The following is a 27,677-nucleotide window of genomic DNA, read 5'->3' on the forward strand; positions in this document are numbered from 1 at the left end:
AGGAGTGCATAAATAATTTACTTACATTATTAAAATACAACCCATAAAATTCAAGTTCAAGATCTTACAGGATTGTCTTTGTAAATCCTTGAAGTGGTTGCCTGGAAATGCATTGTGTCTTCTTTCCTTCTCTTCTTTTTTTAAAGTCCTATATAAAATGTTTAGTTGAAGATTCTCTTCCTCAAAGGAGACGGCCACCTTTATTTGTGCCGACTGCCTCTTCTCTTCATTGCAGCAGTGCACTGTGGACAGTACCATTTTCCTTTTGGTGCTTCTGTCAACCCAACACATCCATAATGGAACCATTCTATTGGGCACTGGAAAGCAAAGCGGCAGAGCAAAAGTTTTCAACATCTCCAGAGATTACAGAGTATAATATGCCCACTAGACTGGATATCAACAATAAGATGCAAGGAAACAGAACTCTTAGATCTAGGAGCTGATTTACAGATCATTGAACACAACTGGTAAGTTTCAGAGATAAGGAACTGGAGGCAGAAAAACGTATGCATCTTTATTAACTCGGAGGTTCATGTAAACTATTTCCATGATCCCAAGCAATGAAGGAAGACTCACTAATTCTCGTTAAGCTGGAGAGTGAGTGGATACCAATGGTCGAGGACAAGCAGTGAGATGGGTCTCTCACAAACAAAGTAAACACATTTTACGGATTCTATTTAACATTCGGCCTTATTCACTCCCTCGTAAAAGCAAAATAAGCTAGCTGCAATGAAAAACAAAGGGATGTCCTGGATTTCCTGTCTGGGTAGATCTGTTCCTAGATACACAGAGCAAAGGGATTCTAGGGCAGCCCGGGCGGCTCAGTGGTTTAGCGCCGCCTTCGGCCCAGGGTGTGATCCTGGAGACCCGGGATCAAGTCCCACATCAGGCTCCCTGCAGGGAGCCTGCTTCTCTAAGAAAAAAAAAAGGGGGGGGGGGATTCTACTCTGTAACTTATTAGGCAGTCCTACACCTTCGGCAGAAAATCTCAGCACTCGGAAGAGTACAACTGGGAATGAGAGAGATCAGAGGCTATGCTGGGATATTCACAGAAATGCATCATTTTTACTAACTGCCCCAGGAGTTTACAATGGTGTTCTTGGAACGACTGGGCAATACTGTTCTACAATCATCTCAGACAGCCCACAAGTGATTGTAAAGGGGAAGCGGGAGGACAGGCTTTCTCCATCTACGTGAACGTGTTGGGACCCCGTCAGGTCAGGAAGGCACGAACGGTAACGTACCAAGCCAACCCTGTTCAATCTTCACATTGTCTTAAAAGTTTTAAACTGTTATCATTAACCTTAGGGTTATGGTATTATGGACTAGGACTTCTTTAGAACTTAGGGTTCTGTTACTCCTCTGCAGGGAAAGATGACCAAAGGGGAAGTCTGAGAAAAATAAGGAGGGAGTGAAATTACTAGAAAAAAATATTCTCAGCATCCAATAAAGATACGTATGTAACCAAAATTAAGCTTCCTTAAAAGAAAAAAAGGAATTCTTTTCTTTCAGTTTTATATCAGAAGTGGCTCTTATCGGCTGACAGCTGCAGAGTACGATAGGAAACACTACACTGGTAGGAGGAAAATCAGTTGTGGCCTCAACGTTTCCCATCGCTCCCTCGCCCCCGCCTCGTCCCCCCAGCAGCAGGCTTCCTGACACAAGGTACTGTTGTGAAATTCCAGTTCCTCACCGTGATAAGTGAACTGGATTCCAGTAAACACAGTATTACTTAGTAAAGCAGGTGGAGGATGTTTCTAATTCTCATACCACGTAACACCTTTTGAGATTTATCATCTGCACATGAAATCATAAAACTGGCTTTAAAAAAGTTAAATTGGGAACACATGAAGGGACTCTATCCTGTTTTGGAGAGAAATATTCTAGCATTAATATAATGTAATTAACGTAACTGCAAATCTGTTTTCTTAAACTGAGAGGCACCCTAAATAAGGAAAATGTTCAAGTAATAATACTCTGTGATTTTTTTCATTCCTAATTTAAAAAGTTTAATACTTACATCTTGGTTATCACATCCCACCATCTCGCCATAGGATACCTGGTTAAAATAAAAGTAAATATTTATTATGACTATACAACAAGCATCTAAATTCTAAAACCAAATTGCTTATGATACTGTTAGAAAACAGAGGAGAATATAAAATTGCGTTAAGAAATAGGACATATAGCTTTTTAACAAAGATTTTTAGAAAGATTTATAGCTTTTTATTAAAAGATTTTTTTGGGGCAGGGGCACAGAGGTAATACACAAATTATGTTCTGTTTGAAAATCTGAAAGAACCTTGACAAATTACCTTTGTGGATAGTTTCTTTCCTAAAGACTTTTAGTTTCTTGATTACTTACTTACTTACTCAAGGTTTTAACTTTTTCCTGGGTCCTGTGAGCTCATTTATATTTTTACAGGAACAGCTGTAACTTCTAAATTTATTATCAATTTACTATCTGCCCTTTCTCATTTTTCTTTTGGCTGGTCATCACCAGTACTTTAGAACACAACTTTCTAATTCTTGAGTTATTTTCTCAATGGACTGAAAAATGTTTCAGACAGGGTTAGAACTAGATGTTATACTATCTGAGTCTCCACTCGAGGGAGAGTATCTGTATATGGGTCTATACACATGAACAACTTCTCTGGTTAACAATCTTTGGAGGCACTCAGGTTTTTCCCTTAAAGCTCTACAGTTTATTTCACCCAGTTTTTAGTGTTACAAATGGGAAATCTCGGGTGAATCTGATTTTGTTCTTTTACAGGTAATCTATTTTTACCACCAGGATCCTTAAAGAATTTTCTTTTCTTAATAATTGATATTAAAAAAATGTTTGTTGGGTGATAGTAGAAAACCTAATCAACTCTTAAATGGCAAATTCTCAAAAATTAGATTGCCGACTTATACCATGAAACACAATAAATTGCGATGGATTAAAGTTTTTTTTTAGATGGATGAATGGATTAAAGATTTAAACATAAAGAAACTGAAGTATATCAAGAGCTAAACAAAATCATTTGCAAATGATAAGAAATACAAGACGTATTTATAGGGGGAAAAAAGGCAAGGAGGTCTTCCTAAGTATATACCCCATGGCTGACTTCATAAGGAAAAAGACTGACATAGTCATTACTCCATAAAACTGGAATTTCAGAATAAAAAACAAAACAAAAAAACATCTAAACCAAGCAAAGTATTTATAACATACACGACAAAAATGATAGAAAACTCGGCCCACACCATTGAGTCAATTCATAAAAGAGGAAATAAAAAGTCAAAAAAGGGTCCAAATTTGCTACTAATATAAGTTGAAATGATTGTGTGACATAAAAACTATCAAATTGGTATGTGGTTTTTAATACAAAATAGTATCCATCATTGGACAGGGTTTAGGAAACAAGCATGCTCACTTGGTTTTGGTAATGAACTTCAGAAGATAATTTGGTAGGCTGTAACAAATATTCTAACTTAATTTTATTTCTAAAATTTCAAAAAGATTATCTTAGAAATTAGTGTATAAAATGGATTACATAAAAAAATGCCTACCATAATATAATCGTAAATTTTTTTTTAACTGTATTTATTTATTCCTGACGGACAGAGAGAGAGGGGCAGAGACACAGGCAGAGGGAGAAGCAGGCTCCATGCAGGGAGCCTGACGTGGGACTCGATCCCGGGTCTCCAGGATCACATCTTGAGCCAAAGGCAGACGCTCAACTGCTGAGCCACCCAGGTGTCCCATAATTTGTAATTTCAAAAACACTAAAAATAAAACCTGTGCCTAAATATTGGCTTACAAAGTTATATACAGTATAACATTTAACTGTGAGAAGATTAAAAAAAAAAAAAAAAAAAACTACTTCAAGAAAAATGATGTGCGGTACACATGACTGTGAAAAAGTGTTCCATGAAGAATATACTGAGACCCAACTGGTCAAATACACACACACAGACACACATACACACGTGAGCATCTGTGTGTACATACGGGTAAAAGACTGAATGTTCGTGCCTCTCCCCCAGAGTCCCGTGTTGCAGCCCTAGCCCCCAATGGGACTGTATTTAGAGACAGGGTCTGTGAGGCGATAAAGGCTAACTGAGGCCAGATGGATGGAATCTTAACCCAATAAGGCTGGATGCCCCATAAGAAGAGGAAAAGACACCAGAGCTCTCTTCACCATGAGGATACAGCATGGAAGTGGCCCTCTGCTGGGAAGGAAGAGAGCCCTCACCAGGAATGGGATCAGTCAGCACTTTAGTACTGGACTACATCGCCTCCCGAACTGGGAGAAAATAGAGTTCTGCTGTTTGAACCACACAGCTTACGGTACGTTGTCGTGGCAGCCTGAGCAGAATAAGACAACATGCATGTCGGGTAAACAGTAGTGATAAAACAAAATGTCTAATTCTAGGTTAAATCCGAGGGCTGAGATTATGGGTGACTTACACAGTCCTTTATAACTCTTTATATTTACAGCAAATGTGATTTTATAAGAATCAGAAGAAAATCATACAAGGAAGCAAAAGTATTTTAACTGGAAAAAAAAAAGCGCTTAAAAAAATCAAACAGCTCTGTTTTCTATTTTACTGAGATTCTGCTTTTGTAGACATATCAGACTTTTACCTGATTGCAAATGCAGTATCGTGGTTCATTTGGGTCGTAAGTCCAATCAACCTGACTGTTTGAATCAGACTCTGGTACTACTGTTGTTTGCTGAGAGATTTCTTGTACGACGGTTGATGAAGAAGAACATGACGACAAGGAAGAGGAAGAGGAGGAAGATGATGACTGCTGACTTGAAGACTTGTTGTTGTTTCTGAAAAAAACAGTATCAGTTTTATTTGCTCAGCATCCAGAAGTTATGGGAGAATAATTCCTAAATGAGTGGTATGAAATGAAATGACATTAAACGTAAATTAACGTTAAACATGAAGTTAAACTAACCTGATACACAGGTTTAAAAGCACAGTTATTGAGAGCAACAAAGAGCAACATTTTTCATAACAGTTTATTTTTGTTTTCTAGAGAATAAAGATACCATAAAAATTTCTTTCAAACTATGTTTTTGTAATAATTTTTTAAATCTGTTACGACTTAATGCTGACTTAAATTACAGGTAATACTTGTAAGAATTAGTGTTCGCTACGGCTATCTTCCAGACATTCTTTGTATTTTTAAGCAAATTGAATGCTCTTCATCAAAATCTAAAACACAAATACACAAAAGCAGTTGATGAAAATGATCATGATCATCAACTGAGATGTGAATACTTACCTGTGTTAAGACAGGAAAGAGTGTGCAAATTCGCAAGGAATTTAGCAATATTTACATGCTAATTAAATTTTAAAATAGGAAAATTTATTATCAGCATTTGTAATAAATTTGGGTCATTAAGATGAATTACTTTTTGAGGTACCTAACACTTTTGTGGTAATTCTACATTGATCATTCCTGGGATTTACTCACAGGAAATATAGTACATTTAAAAATACATTATGATGCAATTATTAGATAACAGCTCTTCTTCTGGTTTACCATTTGAACTTTCATTATGTCTGAATATCTAGCAAATGCAGATACTGGGGATAGATGGTACTAAACCCTGTTAAGGTTTTGTGTTTAAGACAGACAACCATCCTAAGAGTCTTATATACAAAAATATAGGGATATTTTCATACTTTCAATTTGGGGGGCATAAGACCAAGAATTAATACAATTTCCTTTTAATAAAAATGAAGAATTTTGTTTAAAAAAAATTCCCAGGATAAAATTTGTATCTTATGCATTAATTTACATTGGGACACGTGACAAAATAAGGGGCCATAAAGGAAAAAGTTTCCATAAAATGGCTTATCCTAATGAACAGAAGAAAGTAAACAGGAGTCATTTATACCTAATTTAAGACTCTAGAAAGATTAAAGACTTTTAACACCTTTTAGAGACTTTCCTCCTCCCGCAAGTATGACAGTGTGTCTTCCTGCCTCCCCCACGTGATCCTGATCCATTACATCCTACCTTTGTCGCACATGGCCAAGCCCAGCTGGATGCCAAGCCGACTGCATACTTAGTAAGGGCACAGGGCCACTGTAACAGGGAAACCTACTTGCTCTTTCTCCCGCTCCGGGAGTCGGCTGCTGACGAGCTGGCGTTCTGTGTTAATGTAGTCATGAGTGCCGAAGATGATGAATAGCCAGCTGTTTCTCTGGGCATTGAAAATTCTTTTCCCAGCTGAAAGTCATTATTCTTAAACGCTTCATAACTGGCTTTTAGACTTGATGTTCTTCGTCCCTCTTTCATCTTAAACAGACGTTCATTGATAATATTAATACACATATATATGCAGATTTTCTTTTTCAGTCCTACTAGTTGCAGTATTATGTCAGTTTATCCAATATTCTTTTGCTTGAACCATTATTTTCATCACTGTCATTTGAACTATTTTATGTAAAGATTTAAAATCAGTTTTTACACAGTTAGGAGGGAACTAGAGAATTGGTGACTTAATTTGGAATATAAACTATACAGAAGTGAACAAGTGTAATGCAGTCAGTTCAGGGCTGCGACACAGAATGGAGTACTGTCCTAGCAGGTGCTATGGCTTCTTGTCAAAAACATGCACATCATGAGCAATCACTGTATGAAGGGATCTGCATGACATTGCACGAATCCATTTTTTTTACTTTTCATTATCAGGTAAATTGATGCACATCCATTTCATTAAATAAAACATCAGGCATCATAAAACCATGGTTTAAAAATGAAACTATACAATAATGTAAGAAAACTCTGTTCACACCTCGTTGTTTCTATTAAAGTTTGCCAATGATTCAGACAAAATGTACCTGCTATTTCCAAACCTCTTCCTTTTTACCTGAGCTGTGGCTTGAACTGCTTGAGCTGCAGCCATGGTAATTGCCCCTGCACCAGTTCCTGAAGATAATGAGCCAATATTATAGGATGCCAGAGGTTGGGAGGAATTCACATTGTAAGCATTGTTGGAAGAAGTTGTAGAATTATTATTTCGACACCCTATGTAGAATTAAAGAAGAAATAAAAATGGTTGGAGAGAATATAATGTTAGGGAGCTTAAAATACATTATTTCCCAGTACAGATATAATCATTAAATTTAACATTTTCATGTCACTATAAAATTTTCATGCGCCATTTTTCCTTTTTCTTCTTTCCCCAAATGTGGACTTTAAACCAAGTAAAAAATCAGTATGATTTGTTAATCCTGAATGCTTTCATTTCTCCTTATTTTAACATATACAAACATCAAAAATTCATGTTTAAGATAATAAACTTACCTAGCGTATTTTCCTTAGAGGCATCTGATGTAAGCGTAGATAGAAGAGCTTCAGATTTAAACTTCTTTTCAGGAATATGATCTGTCGTTGTATGGTGAGAAGTCGGATTATATTTCCTTTCTGAATATAAATAAAGAAATTTTGTGTTTTAAAATTTTAGAGAACTGTGGACAAAACATAATACTTCCATTCAGTTACAAGCAGGTACAGTTATGTCCTGAGTTCTTTATGGAATACAGAACAATATGTTTTCTTGGAAGACAGGAGAAGCAGAACTCTCTGTGGCACCTGGTTTTTTAAGAGTAGCCTTCTCACACATTAAAAATAACTTCAGCAGCAAAGTACTGCGAATAACTCACAAGGCACCATGGTTTCACATATAGCATGATAGGAATTTTGTTTTCAAAACACTATCTACAATTTTGAATAGTTCTCTCAACCATTCTTTCATATCAGATTGATCTGTCACAAGATGCGCTGATACAGTCTTCTAACTAGCTAAGATCCAACCAACCATTCATTTACTCACTAACTCACCAACATTGGGGCCTTCTTATATGCCAAGCAGCACACTAGGCACTGAAGAAGCAAGGATGGCAAAAAACCAAAGAGCCTACCATCACGTAGCTTATCGTTTGACTTGAATTATAACACTCTCTAGAGAGAATCAGGTGTCTGTAATGTAGGAAGTATATGCTGCTATTAATACCATATATTTATCCTCAATGTATCCCAGGAAAAGCAAACTCTCTACTCCCAAATCAAATATGCTTTTCTCAAATGACAGCAATAAGTCTATCAGGAACTGTAAGGAAAAATAAAAATAAAAATAAAAATAAAAATAAAAATAATAAAAAAATAAAATAAAATAAAATAAAATAAGGGAGAGATATTTTTTTCTCAATTGGTTGTATGGAGCCAATTAAAAAAGAATATACAGGTAATATAATGAATTTTTAATTATACTGAAAATTGTAGCTGCCCAAAACCAAACTTACTTTCCACTGGAGTATGTGAATGAGCATGGTGATTGTTCACTGGCTGTGAAGGAGTATCTAGTTCCAAAGATCCTAAGAATGAAAGGCACAGAGATACATGTCAACATAGAACTTTAAAGGTCAATCAACTACAGGCACTCTGTACCCTCACCTACCAGAGGACTGGGAGCCCTGATGCACATACCTGTATCATTTTAGTCAGAGAACCACCACTGCCAACTTTATCCTGAGGCAATTTCATCCTCTCTCTAAACAGTATGTAATCCACTTCTTAATATTCACCTTACGTACAAAAAAGCTCAAGGCATGCTAATGTCTAATTGGGGAATTCAGGACAGCAGGTACCGCATAAGTGGATGAATGGATACTATAACTCCATTTCCGATAAGATCTAAAAACTCAAACTAGTTATACTGGGCTGAAGACCTTTCTACGGGAGATCCTAAAGTATTAGGTGATGGGACATTACCATATGAGATAAAATTCTTTGATTGTTAAAAGGACATATGATAGTAAAGACTTCCTAAAAGAAGTTAGGCACAGAATCTCTACCGCCAAGCATTAAAAGACTTTTAATGAAATTTTCTGGGTTTATCTTGATCCCTTGAGATGAAATTATGGCAGGGCACAGGGTGGAGCAGATTTTATAACTTGATTTCATTTAGTGTGTCTGTGTCCTTACAGAGGATGCTTCATTAACCTTCCTGCAGTACTGAATAGGCATGAATTATTGTTATTCACAGCTATTATCAGCATCTCGAAAAAAAATTACAACAGCTACAGAACATTTTATTTTGTCTCAAACACTATTCTCAGATAGGATTTCCTTGGAATAAAAGTATCACAAATAAATTAGATGATCATCTAAAGTGATAGATCTACTTTTGAATACAAAATTGCAACTATAGATACCAACATGGACTCTTGACTAGGTTATTCTCCTAGTCTAGGGAGTGTGTGTATCTATACATACACACACACACACACACACACACACACACACGACCCAACACCATACAGAAATTCTTCATCAGTGTGTAGAAATAGGTACATGTTCTTGCTGATGAAATGCATCAAGAAAAAAAAAAAAGTAATCAAGGTAAATTACAGCAGGTGATCAAGTTGAACCTTACAAAGAAATATTAAAATTGCTTCTGATTAATAAAAAAAAAAAGTTCACTTTTTTGAGAAAAAGAGGAAATGCTTTGGAATCAATTAAAATCTTTCTTACCAACACAGTTGAGGAAAAGCCTTAAGGCAGTTCTCATGAAAAAAATAACAACCTTCCTCAGAGTTTAAGGGTATCTAGCAGGCAGGGCAAAGTCAATACATTTAATGAAGATGGTTAGCTTGTTTCTAGATGGTTATATTTCTTTAAATCTTTGTTCTCTCCACTTATCTTACTAACGTATATACATATTAAAAAATATTAATATGTGATTTTAATAAAAAGCAAGTGTATGATATCCTGCATCATGTCTCTCAGTATCCATAACCCAAATGGTTCTAGCTGCTGGAGTCCAAGCTGTCCGGCCCGGTTGCCACCATCCACAGAAGCGCAGGATCTGAGAAGTCTCCACGGGACAAGTGTCTCCTCAGTGATTTGCACATGGACCGTGTCCAACATTGATGGAAAACTGTAAATTTTACTTACGCCTCTCTAATATTTCAGTAATTCCAGCATTATCAGCTTCCAGCTCCATTTTAAACTTAGCCAGTTCCTGATCCAGCTTTCTCAAGTGTCGATCTACCTGTTTCAAAGAAGATCAAAGATAACCACCAAAATTTGGGACACTATTAAAGTGTCAGTTTAGTGAGGAAAACTAAATATTTCTTTTAGTGTATCTGCTTAGTATCCTTGAACAAGTCAATTAACCTACATCTCGGTTTTTTAATCTATGAAATAAATGAAGGTCCTATATGAAATAATCTCTCAAGTCTCCCTTAATAAATTTGAAGTTTTAAGAAACCAGAATCACAGTTTGTTAGAAAACATTCAGAAGAAGCAGGATGTGAAACTAAATAAAACTGATATTTGGGACGGAAGGGGAAGGAAGTGCAGGAGGGTGGGTTAACTTTTTATAGTATACACTGGGATTACTTTCAACCTAATCTCCTCCTACTTATAAAAAGGCCATCTACCACACTGCCATAGTATAATAACTGTTATTTAGAATGAAAGATCCTTAGTCTATAAACAAAGAGGCTACTATATTCTACACATATATTTCTCTAAGGCAGAAAAGTAAACCATTATACTTGTAAACATTTATGTAAAGGGTTGAAACAAAAGGGGTTTTTAGCCAGGAAACTCCATTCCCCGAAGAGCCTGGTTAAAATGGTTTTATTGCTAATACTAATGCCCTTGTTAACGTGGCAAATTTTATTTTCTCATTCAACTAGAGATCTTTTGACGGATTTCAAGTCTTAATTTTTTTAAGGTTAATATTAAATATCTTTTCAATACTTTTTCAACTTTACCACTTTGAAGTGAAACACAATTTTTGGATAATATTGTTACATTACTGACAACTTTTTTCAAACCCTAGATTCCCAAAGGATCACAGCTAAATAATTAAAAGTGACTTTCTTACAAATATAAAGTATCTATGATACACTATGGAGGCCAAAAAACATTAAATAAGAATGAAATAATGTGTGCCTAAAATGAAGGAGATGGGCAGAAAAATAGCAGAAGACAATCTGTCTGTGTTAGACGCCATGTAATGTGCTTGGTGCATTAGAAGCTCTTCTATCTTTTCTAACCCTTGTGCTAATCTTTTGACATAGGTTATTACTGTCTTCATTTCATATGTGAAGAAACAAAAGCTGCCCAAAGGCAGTAGATAATGCATTATGGAGAAAGGATTTAACTCTGATCAATTTGTAATAAGTTGTGCTTCACCAGTTATACCTAACATTGCCCGCTGAACTTCTGCATGTGGCACCCAACCGGTTTTTAACTCAGAATACAATTCAAATTGAAAAACAAGAATATTTTCTTGTTATTTATATTTTATATATTAACAGCACCCACTGGGGTGGTTATTTGAGGCCTTAGCACATTGGTTAGTGACTTGTCAATAATTTAAAGCCTAGTTTTCCCTCCACCTTTACACACAAGTTATTTTTCAGAGCCTGGTAGAAACTATAATTACAATATTTAAAATCCTATAATAGTACATAAATGCTCCTATTCAAAGAACATGCAGGTAATTGAGCATCCTTTACTGGAACCTCCCTTCCAATAATAAAGTGTGAACACAGACCTTAGTTATTCAAGAATATCTCTCACATTGTCAAAATTTAATCTCAAGGGAAGTCAGAAAAAAAACACTCATATTTAAATTCTAAAACACTTAATGCAATGAAAATACTCCACCACTTTTATTACCTACGGATCATTCTACTAATAAATGTTGAGTTTTGTGCTTGGCGCTGGGTTAAATGGAAGATACGAAAAAAATGGGAGAGAGTCCCTGCCTTCATAGGAATTACAATTTGGCTGACAAACATGATAAATGTCTTTAAAATGCATATGCCCTAAATGTAGCAAATAAGCTACAGTTGGAAAAGTGTTAGAATAAGTACATAAAAAAAAATACGTATGTAACACTGGCTGTGGTAGACACAAAGTAGTTATGAGTTAGAGGGTGAAAAATGTATGTTTCCAAATAAGTGGAAAGAAAAATTAATAATTAAGGAATGAATAGAGACAGAAAGACCAACAAGATTCTCAGAGGAAAAAGAAAAAGTGATGTATGGTGTGGCCTGTAACAGGTGTATACAGTATAGACAGGTAGAATGTTAGAATCTTTGTTGGGAGGATGGGGCTGGAGTGAGACAAAGACATCGTGTATCCTCCCCTAACTCCTCACATCCCTGCACGTAAGAACTGCCTCAGTGGATTAAAGGCAGTACTGATGAGGGTTATTACATATGAGAGCATGGAAAATAATGATGGGATTTCCAATACCAGTAGCTAGGAGAAAGGAATAGAACCCAAAGATGTTACAATTCTAAAAACAAATGCATAATTAAAATAAACAGAAAAGCCTAAACCAGGTTGTGGTAGGCAGCTTTGTGAGACAGCTTCCAATCATTCCTACCTCCTGGTAGGTAAGAAAAAAGATCATGAACTGATAACTATTAGAAGCAATTATTAGGCAATGAGAATGGTTTTTCTTAGTCATTGCTACTGTACGAAATCAAATCAGAAGTTAGAAAGTTGATCACAAGATTTAACTCAAGCTATAAAGAACCAGCGTACTTAAATAGTATTAAACAGCCGCAGCAAGAGCTGAACTGAACTTGCCTGAAACCTGTAGGGTGCATCTCCTCTACCCCCATGATTCTGAATGGGGAAAGTATCTCCACTAGCAGATCACCCTAATGACCCCACAGGTATCAGACAAAACAACAACCTAAATTACCCCACTCCTCCATACATACCTGACCTCATACGATTGATTTATAGTAGTGAAGAGGGTGCTACTCCAGTTGAGAGATTTTCCATTAACCACAGGCTCCTAACACAAGGCTGACCACAGAGTCTAATTATTGATTTGTTCCCCACTTAATGTCAATGAGTACTAGCCACAAAAACTTCGTTACTTCTGCAGCCCCCAATCGTATCTGATAGCCCCAAATATAACTGCTTTAGTTTTAAATCAATTCTCTTTTTTTCTGACCTCTTCAGAACCAAAGGAAATTCTGTCAACATTATTTTTAACATCTTGATGATCACAAAGATAAGTAAGTCACCCCTGGCTCCTCAGCATGAAACAAAAAATCCTCATACTTTAACACTTTGGCATAGAGTTGTAATCCTTTATTCTTTCTCTTTTGACTCCTGGTTTCCAATATCCAAATTTTAAGATGTGTCATTGATGGACCCAAATGGAACTAAATACAGCTTTTTAAAAAAAGGTTCTACATGATTTATGGTTTTCAATACCATCAAATTCTAAATTTAAATATCTCGCTCTTTCAGAATGAGCACAAGTTAGTATAAAAAGTTCTAAGTTGAAATCCATGGCAATGAGAGATAAATTCCTAACTGCAAAAGATCTGGTAATAGTGCAGAAAGAGGGTAAATTGGAGAAGAAAAAGGAATCGTGATGGCAAATTACTTCTCTGATAAGTCATGAAAATGATTCTTCACATCTCTGAATTATATTTGAAAAAGGTAAAAATCTGATCCCTCTTGAGGCTGAATCAAGTATTTGAGGCCTTAGCACATCAACTACATATCTAATCTTCCTAAGAGACAATAAGGTAAGGATACAAGTCAAAAGGTCAAATCTACATAACATGTTTTTTTTAATCAGAGTATCAGATGAAGAATTCTCAAAGTTATAGGTAAATATATACCTGAAATATAATCATCTCAGGAAGAGGCCAGGATATAAAAAAGAAGCAAGTTCAAGGGTACCGAGCAATGTAAAAGACTGCTAAAAATCATTCAAGCATTAACTAAAAGCAAATTTTATCAGAGTACACATAAATCAACTTCATTAGGTATTGTAATCTAATGCAGCCTGATGACAGTGACATCTGGCTAAGAAACACAAATAAGTGTTTAATGACTATGACTATCAGGATTCTAGAAGGAAATTATTTTAATAGGATAGCTTTTTCGTTGTTCACTTCCACCAAAACAACTACTAAAATAAATTTTCAGTTTGTTCCAGTGAATCCCTAATGCCACCAATCTCTTCATTTGTGGATATTCATGCAGTCTGGTTTCTTTCCTTAATAAATGAAGTAATCGGTACAATGCTAGCCATAGCTTTAAAAAGTTTACTACTGATTTTAAAAGTAAATAAAGCATTTCAATAAAAATAATATGATGAAATACCATGCTATGTAAAAACACTGAGGTGCAAAATCAAACACAATTACATACTAAATTATTGTACATTAAGAGCTGTAAAAACAACACATGCTCATTACCTGAAATTACCGTAATAACACCATGTTTAAGCAAAGGCATAAAGACGACTTCGTCTAAGGTACAGTCCTCTCTTTGAGGTGGCGTCCTACTACTTCCAGAAGGAAAACCACACTGCTTCCACGGGCTTATAAGACCCTGCACGCGGGGGCTCCTGCGGCCCCCCTCAGTACACTCTTCTTTCTTACTGTGCACCGACCACACTGGCCTCCTCTCTGACTCAACCTGCCAAGCGCTTTTCCACCTTGGACTTGGCACTTGGTCCATCATCTTCCTGAAATGTCCTTCCTGAAGCTCTCTCCGCATGGCTGGCTCTTTCCCATTTCCCAAGCACCACCTCAAATGTCACCTACTGAGACCACACCACTCATCCTGACTACATTCTTAACTGCCTCCCCCAGTAACTCCTTCTTTATCCCTCTCTCCACAATGTTTATTTCCTTCAGAGCACTTACCAAAATCTGAACTCATCTTTGATTCATAGTTTGCCTATATTCATTCCTTCTCTGTGTCGTTACTGCCCACTTAGCACCAGTGACTGACTGCTCATAGCTGGAGCTCTAGAAATATTTGCTGAATGAATGAAAGTTATACTCTCCCACTATGTAGAAGTATATAAATAGAAGTACCACATGTTGATTAGATAAATGATCTATGAATAAAAATTACTGTAGGTTTACATTTATACTACATCTCACCGACTCACTTTTGAAGCACTTAGCTTTCTGTGCTCTCAAATATTAAATGTTACAGGAATTCCTCTTTCCTATTTATAAGGATTTTCACTTGGATATTTACTGTTGATATTTAATATATAACTAATATGAGATGGTACATCCATTTAGTAACCTCCCTATGAACAAGGCAATAATTCCCTTCTGTTCTCTTGCAATGATTTGTCAAAGTAAATTTCTTACCCTCCAGCATAAAGTGTTCAAGTACCACAAGCCACCCTGGCAATACGGTGCAGCACACAAAGTGCAAGCATTCCAAGGAGGCTGTATGTTGTTTTTTCAACATCTTATAATTACTTATTTGTGACAAATAAGTAATACTAGTTTTTCATTTAGGTTAATAGCATCAGATTTGTAAATAAATTTTCCTCTTAAATAAATTTCATTTAAAAATTTACTTAGTATATAGATATACAGATGGTACAGATAATCTGAAAACCAAATATTAAGGTCGGGGAAACACTGGATCAGATTGCCTCAAAAGTCTTACTTTTTCCTTCTGTTCACTGCTCAACTAATCTGCTGTGCCAGGGTCTGTAGGTACAGAATGATTACGAACCTCACATACCCTCAAGGGCCCTGATTACAAGATCTAATATTTTTTATTTTATGAAAATAACATTGTCTTTACTTTGTATAATAAGGTCTAATTGTGTTTAACAAATGTTTTCACAATTTAACAGGAATCTCTTCAAAAGCAAAGGAACTGAAAAGAGACAGAAACCATTGTGGAATTATGAAGTGAAAAGTATTTAAATAAAAAAGGCATTTAAATAAAACATGTACCTCACAATAAGTTTTAATACTTTAAAAAATGCCCCTTTAAAAAAAAATGCCCCTTTTCCTGAAGGCACATCTATAAATCCTGTTTTAGCACTTCCAAAATGAGCTTATGTATCAAAGAAAAATCTATCAAAACTGAAGAAACTAAAAGAAACTGAGAACAATTTAAAGACAGGGATACAGAAAAGATCTGAGCAAAGACATAGATCATCATAAGATTGGTTGGCCTCCTAAAGAGATTCTATAAAGGAAACTAAACTCATTTGAATTATTTTTTTTTAATTTTTTTAAATTTATTTATGATAGTCACAGAGAGAGAGAGAGAGGCAGAGACACAGGCAGAGGGAGAAGCAGGCTCCATGCACCGGGAGCCCGATGTGGGACTCGATTCCGGGTCTCCAGGATCGCGCCCTGGGCCAAAGGCAGGCGCCAAACCGCTGCGCCACCCAGGGATCCCCTCATTTGAATTATATTTACTTTCACTTCTCTTGGTTGAAAGTCATACTTTGAAAAGAAGGGGGTGTTTGCACTGCAGCCTACCCTTGTTTGTTTATTAAAACCAATCTTAGCAAGCTAAACTTTTGAGAAAATGTCACTCAACTACAGTATCTCACACAAAGAGTGACACCACTAAACTCCATCTCTAAGACTCGTAACTTGGGAGTCATGCTAGTGCCTTTTGTATTAACCTACTTAGGCGATTTTGTTGAACAAATATTTACTGAGACGTAACTACACTGGAGTCTAAAGACTCTAACATTAAAAAAAAAAACATACTTCTTGACATTTATAATAGGGGAGGCAAATATAAAGCAAAAGGTAAATAAATAATCACCATTTAATTCAAGCAATAATAAAATCATGGCAATAACCATGATTTGGCCACTGGTATGATTCTGTGGAGGGGTAGGGTAAGGTCCAAAGTGCTAACTACGTACTCACTAGCCTCCTTCCTTAATGACAGGGCCCCACACACCTGGGGTGGCAACGTGCCCTGTGAAGCAGCATTTCTAGAGGCAGCTACAGGGAGCCAAGACGATGTGAGTAGAATCAGCAGGTAAGATTTCCAGAAAGGCACTTTTCAAGGAGCTGAGTACAAAACATGCCCTTTTGAGTCTTTTCCTACTGCAATTCTTCTACACGTCCAGAAAAGAGGAGAAATGGATTAGAAGCAGCCCGGGGCGCTGAGGATGTCAGGGTCGCCAGACAAGCCCGATCTGCCTCCACCAACAGGTATTATACATGAGAGGAAAGCCAAGGCTTCTGTTCAGATCATTCTTGTGTGACTTTTCTAAGTGATCGAATCTCTTCTGCTAGATATAAGTGACATAAATATTAAGATTATTCAGGTGATTTTAGTAAAGAGACGGCATGTGCAGGATTATGAAAGATGGAGAGTTTCCCAAGCAAAGGTGGAAAGAAAAGCATGGCAGTCACTTTTTTAAGTCCCTGCACTGCGACAGGCTGCGGAAGTGGAGAGGAGCAGGTAAGGCGAGGTACTTAGAAGATGAAAGGAGTAAGACACGTTGATTAACTCCGTGTGGGGAGGCTCCTCCAAGCAGGAGTCCGGCTCGATGACTTCCGGTATTCCACGGCGAATGACTGGAACATCAGTGGTTCTTCGCAGAGAAGGAAAAGAGGAGACTAAGAGGTCAGCCTGAATATTAATACACTGAGTCCCGGGGCCTGGGGAATCTCAGGTAAGATGGAGAGGCTCCGGGGAGAAGCGTGAGCTCGAGGAATCACTAAGTGTGATTGCTAAACCCGAGAGGACACGTGGGAAATGGATGGAGGAATGTTTCTCAGCTTGGGCTGTGTGTGGAGTGTGCGTGTGTGGGGAGGCGGGGGAGGACCTGCCATTTGACCGGCAGCTCTTCCCCACGTGGCGTGTGGTCCTCAGGCGGGACTGGGTGTGGGGAGACAAGGCAGGTCAAGGGCCGAGCCCTGAGAACAGCAACCAAGCGAGGGCGGCAACCAAGATGCGGGGGACGTAGGCTCTTTCGTCTCAGGGAAGAAGGGACTTCTGTGTTAGGGGTGTCGTGACGGCCTGAAATAGCAGTGTCACACGGCGGGCTAGAATAGGGAGGAAAGGGGAAGCCACAAAAAGAAAAGGGCAAGACAGAAGGCCTGCAACTACTGGGGGCCCGGGAAGAAAGCAGGTGCGCGGGGAGAGCGGGGAGGGAGGCAGCGGCTGCAGGAGGGTGGACGATCCCAGAGAATCTTTAAAGAAGGAGCGTCTGCTCTGCGGCCCTCTCACGGGCCCTCTCACGGGCCAAGATGGCTTGACAGACCGGGGGGGAATCCCCCGGCAGGGCACGAATCCCGACTGCTGTCCACAGATAAGGAAACTGAGGTTCTGGGACTGGGCACCTCCCAGAGCCCTGCTGTCGGGGAAGGGGGAAGGGGCCGACCTCTCCCCGGAATGGGCTCATTATGCGCACCTGCTTTTCAGTGTGTCCCGCTCAATTCGTCACATTCCCTTCTACTGCCTCACTCCCGAGCCTAAACCACCTACCCCCCTCAAAGAATTTATTAAACTTTAGTCTCATTCTATGTTTATCCATTATCCCTGAGTGAACTGCTTCACCGTCGCTACAACACCTAATTCAGGCCCCTGAGCTTCTGAATAAATTCTGTTCAAGACTCATCTGATAGCCTCTAAGAAATCAACCACACTCTACCCCACTTAGTCCAGTCTTTTACCGGATACTGAATATTTAACTGCGTTAATCTTTATTTGTTACATGTTTCTACGCAGGCTTTTCACTTCGGTTTGGGGGCATGTCTTCCCCACTAATTTACCAACACCTGGAGAACAGAAGCCATTTACACTGTTTACTTTTTATTCCTGCATTATGTGCAGATAAAACTCCATTATAGGGAGCACAAGAGTGAATAAACAATGTGATTCATAAATAATAGATATATAGACACAAAATCCCCACACATATTTAAAAAGGACATATTCATAGTAGACATATTTTTCTAAATGTACAGTTTTTAAACATACAAAAAGTAGCAAAGTAACAAAATATAAACAAAGAGCACAGCCAAAGAGCTGTATGATTTAAAAAGCAGGTAGTCTCTAAATAAAGACTGACACATGTAATCATTAACTACGAGGAGCAACGTTACTAAACAAATGCCTCTTGGATTCAAATATAAATGTCTCCTTCTGTGTTTACAGACATAATTCAAGATCAAAACATTTAAGAACTTTTTTTCCAGTTCCACAATAAATCAAGCTATAGTTCACTCTACCTTTCTTAAGGTAGTATATCTTTTATGAAATTGTTTTCAGAATAACTGCATTACAGAAGCTATTACAGCCATTAAAAACGTCCACTATATGAGAACAAGGCAACATTTTCTATGGCTTCACAGGATGAATGTTCTCTAGTTTTCTATAAGCTTCTACAATGTATACCATATGCCGTTTGCATCTTTTATCTTGTGTATTATCAGTAACATTTATATTTACTGTAACATTTATATTTACTGTAATTTACTGCTCAGTAATGAGACTGTATCCAGATAAGATTACAAAAATAAGATATGAAATCTATATGCTAAAGTCGGTGATAAGTGTCCATTTGTTTCTGGCTTTAACCTGCTTTGAGGCAGAACCAGAAAGGAGTATTTCCTAAGAAATATATTTTAGAAGATGCTTTACATAAAAGAGAGCATCATTAATTATACCCGTTTGAGAAATACTGCCTCTGTCTTAGAGTGATTTCAATCTTTTGCAAGTGTTGCCGCTGCAAAAAGGAAATCGTTTTTTTTAAAGTTTAATTAAGTGTTTCCCATTTTTACCACCGGAACCAGTTGTTGAGTGCTATCTATTGACATCACTTAGTAGATAGTTGAGTACTACCTCTTAACACGGACTCAAATGATTTTCTTCTTCATTTAATCAGGTAACCAATAAGTCTTGTCAACATAGTAGTTTTATGTGTTTTTTTTTTTTTTTTTTTTTTTTTTTTTTTTTAACCACAGAAACAAACTCAAGGTGATTTATCCGGTAAGTAAACACACTACCTTAAGATAAGGATTACTAAAATAAATTTAAACACCGATTCTTGTTAAAAAAAAAAAAAAAATCTAACATCAGCTAAAATCCTTTAACAATGTAAATTGGCTAAATGTAAGGTTCTTGACCTGTTGACTAAAATTGTGGACTCTGACTCTTTTCCACAATGAAACCAAAAAAAATACTGAAGCCTCAACAAATTAAATGGGATCAAGAAAGCCATACTTCAAATTTATTCTGTTCTTCTTATTAATATGTAAGTCAATCAAACTTAAAACATGCACAATTTAAATACTTATGGCAGAGCATGCACGTTAATTTTACTTACCAAGTCATATATCTGGTTTGCCAATTGTACCTTCTCATCTGCATCTTCCAAAGCTTTATAGTAATCCTGAATAAAAACATTTTCATTTCAAAAATAAATAATTTTAATATGTGTATTCAGCACATACAACTGCATTTTCATTATCATACCTTGTATTCAATGCCAGTCATCCTACAATAGCAATAAAAACCCAGTTAAGGATGGGATGGGGATGGGGTAGGCTTAGAAATTATATGTACAATGGCCAAGAATTAAAGGAGGATGTTCAACACTCCTAAAAAAGATGTAAGTGAAATTTATAAATGAGTCCAAATCTAGCCTCTAAACTAGTAAAAGTTATGTGAACTAATGATATAGCTCTTCTCCTTTCAAAGAAAATGTTACGATTTATCTAATTTATAAAACATTTGCACTCTCCATTTTTAAAACTTTTTAATAAAAGTATAACTAATGAAAAGATTCTGACCTGCATGTCCCTCCTTTCCAGTGTTCTGTAGCTCTCATTTTAAGTTAGGTATTAATTCATACAATTCAACCTATACTTTAGATTTCTCCTCAGTATAAAGCAAATCATTTAAAAACAAAAACAGGATTCTATCAATTTCCATGGAGAACTAGACTCTTCAGGGTATACAGCGAAGTGGTACTACACCAAAAACTTAACAGGCTAAAGGGATGATGACTGACTTAGGGTTTTAGAGTTGACCCTTGAACACGGCAGGGGTTGGGATGTCAACTTCCGTGCAGCTGAAATCCACATATAAGCTTCTGACTAAAAGCTTAACTACTAATAGCCAACTGTTGACCCAAAGCCTTTACAGATAACATAAACAGCAGGTTAATGCATATTTTGTGTATTATGCTCTGTATTCTTAGGATAAAGTAAGCTGGAGAAAAAAATGTTATTTGCGAAAATATATTTACAGCACTGTACTGTATTTATCAAAAACAAAAATCCACATATAAGTGGACCTGTGCACTACAAACCCATGTTTTCAAGGGTCACCTGTACAGATGGATATCTATACTCATACACATTGGGCCTCCAGGTATCCTCCAAGCCAGGACTAACTCTGTTATACACTCTAAATTTTTTTCCCCTAACAGAAATAATCTTCCCCCCATGTGGCAAAATAAATTACACAATACACTAAATTTGTAGTTTTCAAATTTCTTTCTCAGTTGATCTTTGAACAATTCTGTGAAGGTTGTGGATGAAGGAATCATTACTACTCAGAGATACTAAGAGAACCTGTCCAATGTCACACAGCTAAATGGCAGTCACACCCAAACCCAGGCCTCTTATGTAGTTCTTCCAATGTATCCCAAATACCCTAGGTCACACATTTAAAGCAAACCTTGGGAGGAGATCTGATACTTATTCTAGTATGGAAGAGACCTATAAGTACTACACAACTAACCAAAACTCCAAGAACTCTGTATTTCTAGGCTCAATTCATATAAATGTAGCATTTTAAGTTAAAAGACCTTTTAAGGATGCTTTCAACTGTTAAGATTCTATTCCTCTGTGATTCCATCAACTTAGTTACCTAGCAATATATAAAAAATGCTTCAAGGCCAGCTAATTTTCACCCCAGTTTGTGGCCATAATTGGAAGACAGTGTTATATCTGTAAAGACAAGGCAACTTTAATTAGCTATAACCAAAATAAAGGAAAAAATTGTACTTTTTAAGGATTCTATAAATATAACAAGTTATTTAAATTATAGAGAGCTGTTAATAACTTTCCTTCACTTTGATATCCAGAAAACTACTTCATTTTAAAATATCTTTCTCAGAGGGTCCCAATGTTTACCGATACATCATCTAGTGTTGAACATACTTTTTTGATGGATGCCATTTGTTCTTCTCTCCACTCCGGCTTATTTTTCTTAGCATTCATAAAGAATTCACTGACTCTTTGTTCTAGTTGATCCATTGCATCTATGACATAATAAAAACATTTCATATTTAGATGACCAAATTCATACACTGAATATACATGCTTTGATTTGGAGAAAGAAAAAAATATCTGACAACACACACTCACTTGCCCAGTAACGTAAATATGTCATGCTTTGATTATGGAAATGCTTTAATTATTCTAGTAAAAAAAAAAAAGTTAACAGTTTTCTCTGACAATTTATATTTGTTGTTATTTAAAATTTTTCCAGTAGTCAGTGTAGTCTAGTCAACAACGTAGATAGGTTCTATACCATAGTATTTCAATGGTACAGCCTTCAGGTCAAAAGCTAATGGTATTAAATCAGCCAAACGTGACAAAGCACAATTTCCTATTAAAACTAACACTAGATAATCGTCACGTCTCTTTCAATAAGAAAAAGTAATAAAAAGATTTTAACCTTTTCCTATATGGCATTAAGCTCTCCATCATCTCCTATCATGACTGAAAGTAGAAGGTACATTTATTCACTTAATACACTGTATTATTTATTCTAGATAAGTTTTTCCCAAGTGTGTGCCAAGAATAATCATCTAATTCCATCTAATTCCATGTCTGCTAAAAAAAGAAAAGTGAAAAAAAATGATTCTGTTGCTATATAAGTGAAGGAAAACCGTCTGGAGATTTTTCAGGGCAATAATACAATAGGTTTTTCAAGATCCTAAGAAGTCTTAGTTACTTTTTAAAAAAATTTTTCCTTTGTTTAAATAAGCAATTTCTAACTTGTTTTACAAAGAAGTCTCTTTTATCAATCTATAGGATCTATTAACTTTAGAAAATTCTAGTTGTTATAAAATGCAAGTGTATAAAACCTCTCATCTGGGGCGCCTGAGTGGCTCAGCTGGTTAAGCACCTGCCTTTGGCTCAGGTCATGACCTCAGGGTCCTGGGACTGGGTGCCCCCAACCCCAGTCGGCTCCCTGCTCAGCGGGGGAGGCTGCTTCTCTCTCTCCCTCTGCCCCTCCCCTGCTCGTGTGCCTACACCCACGTGCGCTCTCTCTCAAAGATTTTAAAGAAAATCTTTAAAAAACATAAAAAAATAAAACCTCTCATTTGTATAATCCAATTACAAATCACAAGAGAATTTAAAATTTGTAATGATAACGAAGCAAAAATAAGTCACCTTTTCGTGAACTTCTGCTTTGTATCAGATACTATAAATTCTAGTTTAACTGTGTTATTTTAAATCCTCAGATGATCTCCATTCTATAGACAAGGAAAACCCCTCAGAAGTGGTAATGTGGTCAAGGTCAAAGAGTAAGTCAGCAAAACTCTAATACGAACTCGGATCTATCTGACATCAAGATCTGTGCTCAGTCCCATAGAAAACGCTACTTTAGCATTTCAACTACATGACAGTCAAAATGAATTTTGTGGGCAAGCTAAAGAAACACACAGTTCAGACTCCTACACTATGACCCACTGAACATAAAGAAGGCTTCCGTAGCCCATCACCTTGTATGCCGCATGGCCACATGGAACACACCAGAGGCTCAGGAACCTATATTCATCACCCGTGGGTATGAAAGCGTGGGGTGCGAGTGTGGGGTGGGGAAGCACGGGGGAAAGGACAGGCCCTCAGGAGCTGCAGGATCCTCAGGGATGCTGGGTGTCTGATTTCTTTCCATGATACCCTATTCCCCCCAGTCATACCCCCAAACCCAGATCCTCCTCCACCGCTACTTTTCGAGGACAAAAAAAAAAAAACCTAGTGGCATGAGAAACATTTTACGTAGATAGCCTAACCACAGCTAGAATAAATGGGATCAAGGCACGTATTTTCTTGAGGACAGACCGCATGAAGGCCAGCCATTAATATCAACTGCACAAGTTTTTTTGTTTTGTTTTGTTTTGTTTAAAGTAACAAATGCAACTTTAATTGATTTCTGGATAAAAACTACTCAGTGCAGGTCAGTAACCATGGCAGCCCCTGCTCTGTTGGAGCCATCTTCAGGCTCCAACAGCCTCCAAGACCATCTGTTGGACGGTCTTCAGGACCTAGGTCAACGGGCTATTTGCATTATCTCATGTCATCCACAGTATTAGAAAAACATTAGATCAATTTAGACGAGATGCGCTGCTGGCAGCCAAGCCTACATCTACAGAGAGGGTGACATCTGGGCTTAAGCGCACACCCCATTGTACATTTTAATCATGTAACGTAAAAAAAAAATAAAATAAAATAATCGTGTAACGTGTAATTCATTCCGCACTCGTAGTTCACAGTATGGTATCCCTGCAAGAGAACCGGAACGGCTGTATTACATTCATTTCATAAAAGGGGGAGAAGGCCTGTGAGGTTCTTTCAGAGCACGACAGGCGTAAATTCGTACTCGTTTTAACTGTGATTTTGCTCCAAGTGTTGACCTCCTCGTTTCCAAGGCACTGACTCTTTCCTTGCTTTGAGTCAAATCCTTCACAAAAACAAAACAAAACAAAACAAAACGATCGGATAAACCAAATACTGCTCTATGAAAGAACAACGGTTAATTTTTTTTTGGGGGGGTGGGTGGGTAGGGGGAAGGAACCAGACTACCAAGCTACCACTGATCGATGAGAAGTCATCACTTTTATTGCAACAGATAAGCAGCTTTACAGGAAGGTCTATTTTCCTCACTCGTTTTCATGGGGGGGTAGGGGGGGAATAGCATCATCCTGCTGGCGGGTGGGAATGCATCCTGCAAGGTGCGGCTTTGCAAGACTCGACATTCCAAGTTCAGCGGGGTCACTAAAGAGCCACACCAACACCCAGGCTGCTGGGTTTTCCGCTCTGCAGAAAATTCTGAGCAGAACCAACTTCAGCAGAAGTCTAAATGCCGAAATCTACGTTCCGGACGCAAGGGCTCGGGCCAGAAACCACCATCTTCTCCACACCTACACCGACGTGCTTAGTTAAAAGCATGTGTCTACGTCCTCCCCGAGGCACAGAAACTTTTATCCCAGTCTTGAATTCGGGAAAGAAACACACACGCGGGCCCCAGCGCCTCCTCCTCGGGTAAAAGCAAAGGGGGAAGCGGCGTGGACAGCAAGAGGCAAGATGCGGCACTGCCTTGTGTATGTGTGTGTGTGGTTTTATGGTTTTGGGGGGGTTTTTTTGGCGTTTGTTTTTTTTTTTTTTTTTTTTTTAAACGACTCCTTATGCACTAGCCCGTGAGCCGGAGGAGAGTCAGAGAGCAGAGGCGACGACGTCGGTGGAAGGTCTGGCCCCGACCGCGCGCGGCCGGGCGGGCGAACCGCCGACTTACTCTGCACCTGCAGGTCCATCTCGCGCATCTCCGTGAAGCGGTCCCGCAGGTCCATGGGCAGCTGCTCAATCACTGTCAAAGGGAGAGGCCGTCAGCGGGGCGGGGCCAACGGCGAAGGGCGCGCTGACGTCACTGCGTGCGTGCGTGCGTGCGTGGGGGGGGCGAAGGAGCCGGCAGCCCACAGCCCGGCTGCCAGTTACCGTGAGAAAGAAACATCCCCCGCCTCCCCCTCCCTCCCGCCATCCCGCCCGCCCGGCCGCTCGCGCGCCCGCCCGCCCGCGGGTCCCCCAGGCGGCCCCCGCCAGCGCCGCCCACTCACTTTCCAGATAGTCCTCTAGGTACAACATCGCGGCCCTTAGAGCTGGGGCAACGAGGGGGTCCAGGGGTTTATTTGTGTCACTCGCTGTCGCCGGAGTTTTGTCCCTTCCAATATGGCGCCTCCGCTAGCAGCACCCGCTCGGCTTCGGCGGAAAAAAAAAAAAAAAAAAAAAAGAAAGAAAAAAAAAAACCACTTTGGCGCCTGACGGCGCTTGCCTCACTGCCGCCCGGAGCCGTCATTGGCCGGCTGGGGCGATGACGTCAGCCGGCCGGAGTCCGCCCGCGCGGCTTTGTGGGAAGTGTAGTCCGGTTCCCCCCCACGGCGAGGATCGGCGCGCCCGGCGGTTACCGGCGTGGCAACTACGAAGACCAGGCGGCCTTGCGCCCCGTGCGCCGCGGAATCCGAAATGCGGTGCCTCTGTTTATTTGTTGATGCCGGCGCGGGGCATGACGGGAGTTGTAGGCGCCCGCGGAACCCAAGTAGGAGCAACTTTCCACCTGTTCCCGGCCGGCGTGCCTCGGTGGCCCCGGCGGCTGGGAGTCGCGGGTTTCCAGGCGGGCGGGGCAGGTGGAAGGTGTTCCAGCGCCGGAACGGCCAGCGGAGTTCGGGCGATCCGCATTGTGTAAGACAGAACTCCTGGCTGGAACGCATCCTTAGTCTCCGACTGCTCAAAATACCCACGAGGCGCCTGCTTGGCTTTCCTGCACCTGGACGGGTGGCCGCCCTCCACGCGCTCTTTACCTGCTTTTATTCCGCGGTCCGGCTCGTCGTCACCGTGATGTCATCGAGCTGAACGCACGAAGTGCACCCACCAAAAAAAAAAAAAAAAAAAGCAGAACTAGAGAACAAGCAGAAACAACGGATGGAGACTTGCTGCTGTCGAATGAGCTGTTCTAAGAATGACTTCAGGCGGTGTTGAGTAAGCAGCCCGCCCCCAGCTGTCTACACCCGCGGGAGGGGTCATCTTCTACCCCGGGACCCCTTCCCCGCCCCGTGATGGATTCGGTCCTTCACGGCTCAGTTTTCTTTTTCCTAAGAACATCTGCACGCAGCACAGGTCGAGAGCATCGTTCTCTCCCACCTGCCTTAGCTCTCTGTTCGTTTTCCTGGGAAATGTGTCTTCAGTTCGCCATTCAGTGTTCTATTTTCACTTTTTTTTTTCTTTTTTTTTTTTTTTTTTCAAATTGGAGTCGAGACATTTGATGCATTTTTGAGTTTTCTCCCTTCCGCCCTCTTCTACCCAAGACTTTTTCCACCGCTCATGGTCAGGATGCTCACCTGTCGTGTTGGTGAATGTCAAGGGAAACCCACCTCAATTCTAATGATTACCTAGTTTACTTTCTGTACTTTTATCTAAAATCTAGGACTTTCGGGTTTCCTCCCTCCTACACTCCCTTCTTCGTTCCTTCCTTCCTTCCTTCCTTCCGGCTGCCTTTAAGATCTCTTGGATATTTCTGTGGTTTCTCAGTGGTGAATCTAGGTCCATAGTCATTTCTTTGTTTCCTTCCTTCTTACCATTCAAAAAAAAAAAAGTTCAAACCATGCTTAGGATTTGAAAGGAGTGCTGACTCTCAGCACTAGTGTCCTGCGGTGAATGTAGAAAATTCTCAACCATTGCCTCTTCTGTGTTGCTTGTTTTCTGTTTTCTCCATTATCTCTTAGAATGTCCATGGGACATCTCTGAGATTTTCTCACTTTATCTACCTTTTTTTTTTTTTTTTTTTTTGGTCTTACTTTTATATGGCCCATCTCAATATTTTCAACTTTTCACTCTTACAAATTCCATGTGGTTCTTTTTGAGCCATTTTCTAATGTCTTATACAAATTAAACTGAACAGGGGCGCCTGGGTGGCTCAGTCTGTTTCACCTCTGCCTTGGGCTCGGGTCGTGATCTCAGGGTCCGGAGACTGAGCTGTGGCTCGTCAGGTGTCTGCTCAGCAGTCTGTTTCTCCCTCTGCTCTTCCTACTTCTCTCTCTCTCTCAAATAAATAAATAAAATCTTAAAAA

General features: G+C 38.9%; 1 protein-coding gene across 2 annotated transcripts; it reads right to left on the reverse strand.

The window, feature by feature from the left end:
* On the reverse strand, positions 1–27,677 carry ING3 (inhibitor of growth family member 3). 2 transcript variants are annotated; one of them, XM_072783305.1, is made up of 12 exons: positions 25,671–27,677; positions 25,352–25,423; positions 21,988–22,088; positions 20,145–20,210; positions 9,971–10,067; positions 8,317–8,388; positions 7,319–7,438; positions 6,882–7,039; positions 6,114–6,307; positions 4,634–4,826; positions 2,021–2,059; positions 1–317 (listed from the first exon to the last, which is right to left on the reverse strand). In XM_072783305.1, the coding sequence occupies exons 1-12, from the start codon at positions 25,696–25,698 to the stop codon at positions 201–203; spliced, it is 1,257 nt and encodes a 418-aa protein (XP_072639406.1). In that variant the 5' UTR covers positions 25,699–27,677; the 3' UTR covers positions 1–200. The 2 variants fall into 2 exon arrangements, 1 of the variants encoding a protein (XP_072639406.1); XR_012010552.1 differs by lacking the exons at positions 1–317; positions 2,021–2,059; positions 4,634–4,826; positions 9,971–10,067.

This window comes from Canis lupus, chromosome 18 (assembly GCF_048164855.1).
Source record: "Canis lupus baileyi chromosome 18, mCanLup2.hap1, whole genome shotgun sequence".
NCBI classification, from domain to species: Eukaryota; Metazoa; Chordata; class Mammalia; order Carnivora; family Canidae; genus Canis; species Canis lupus.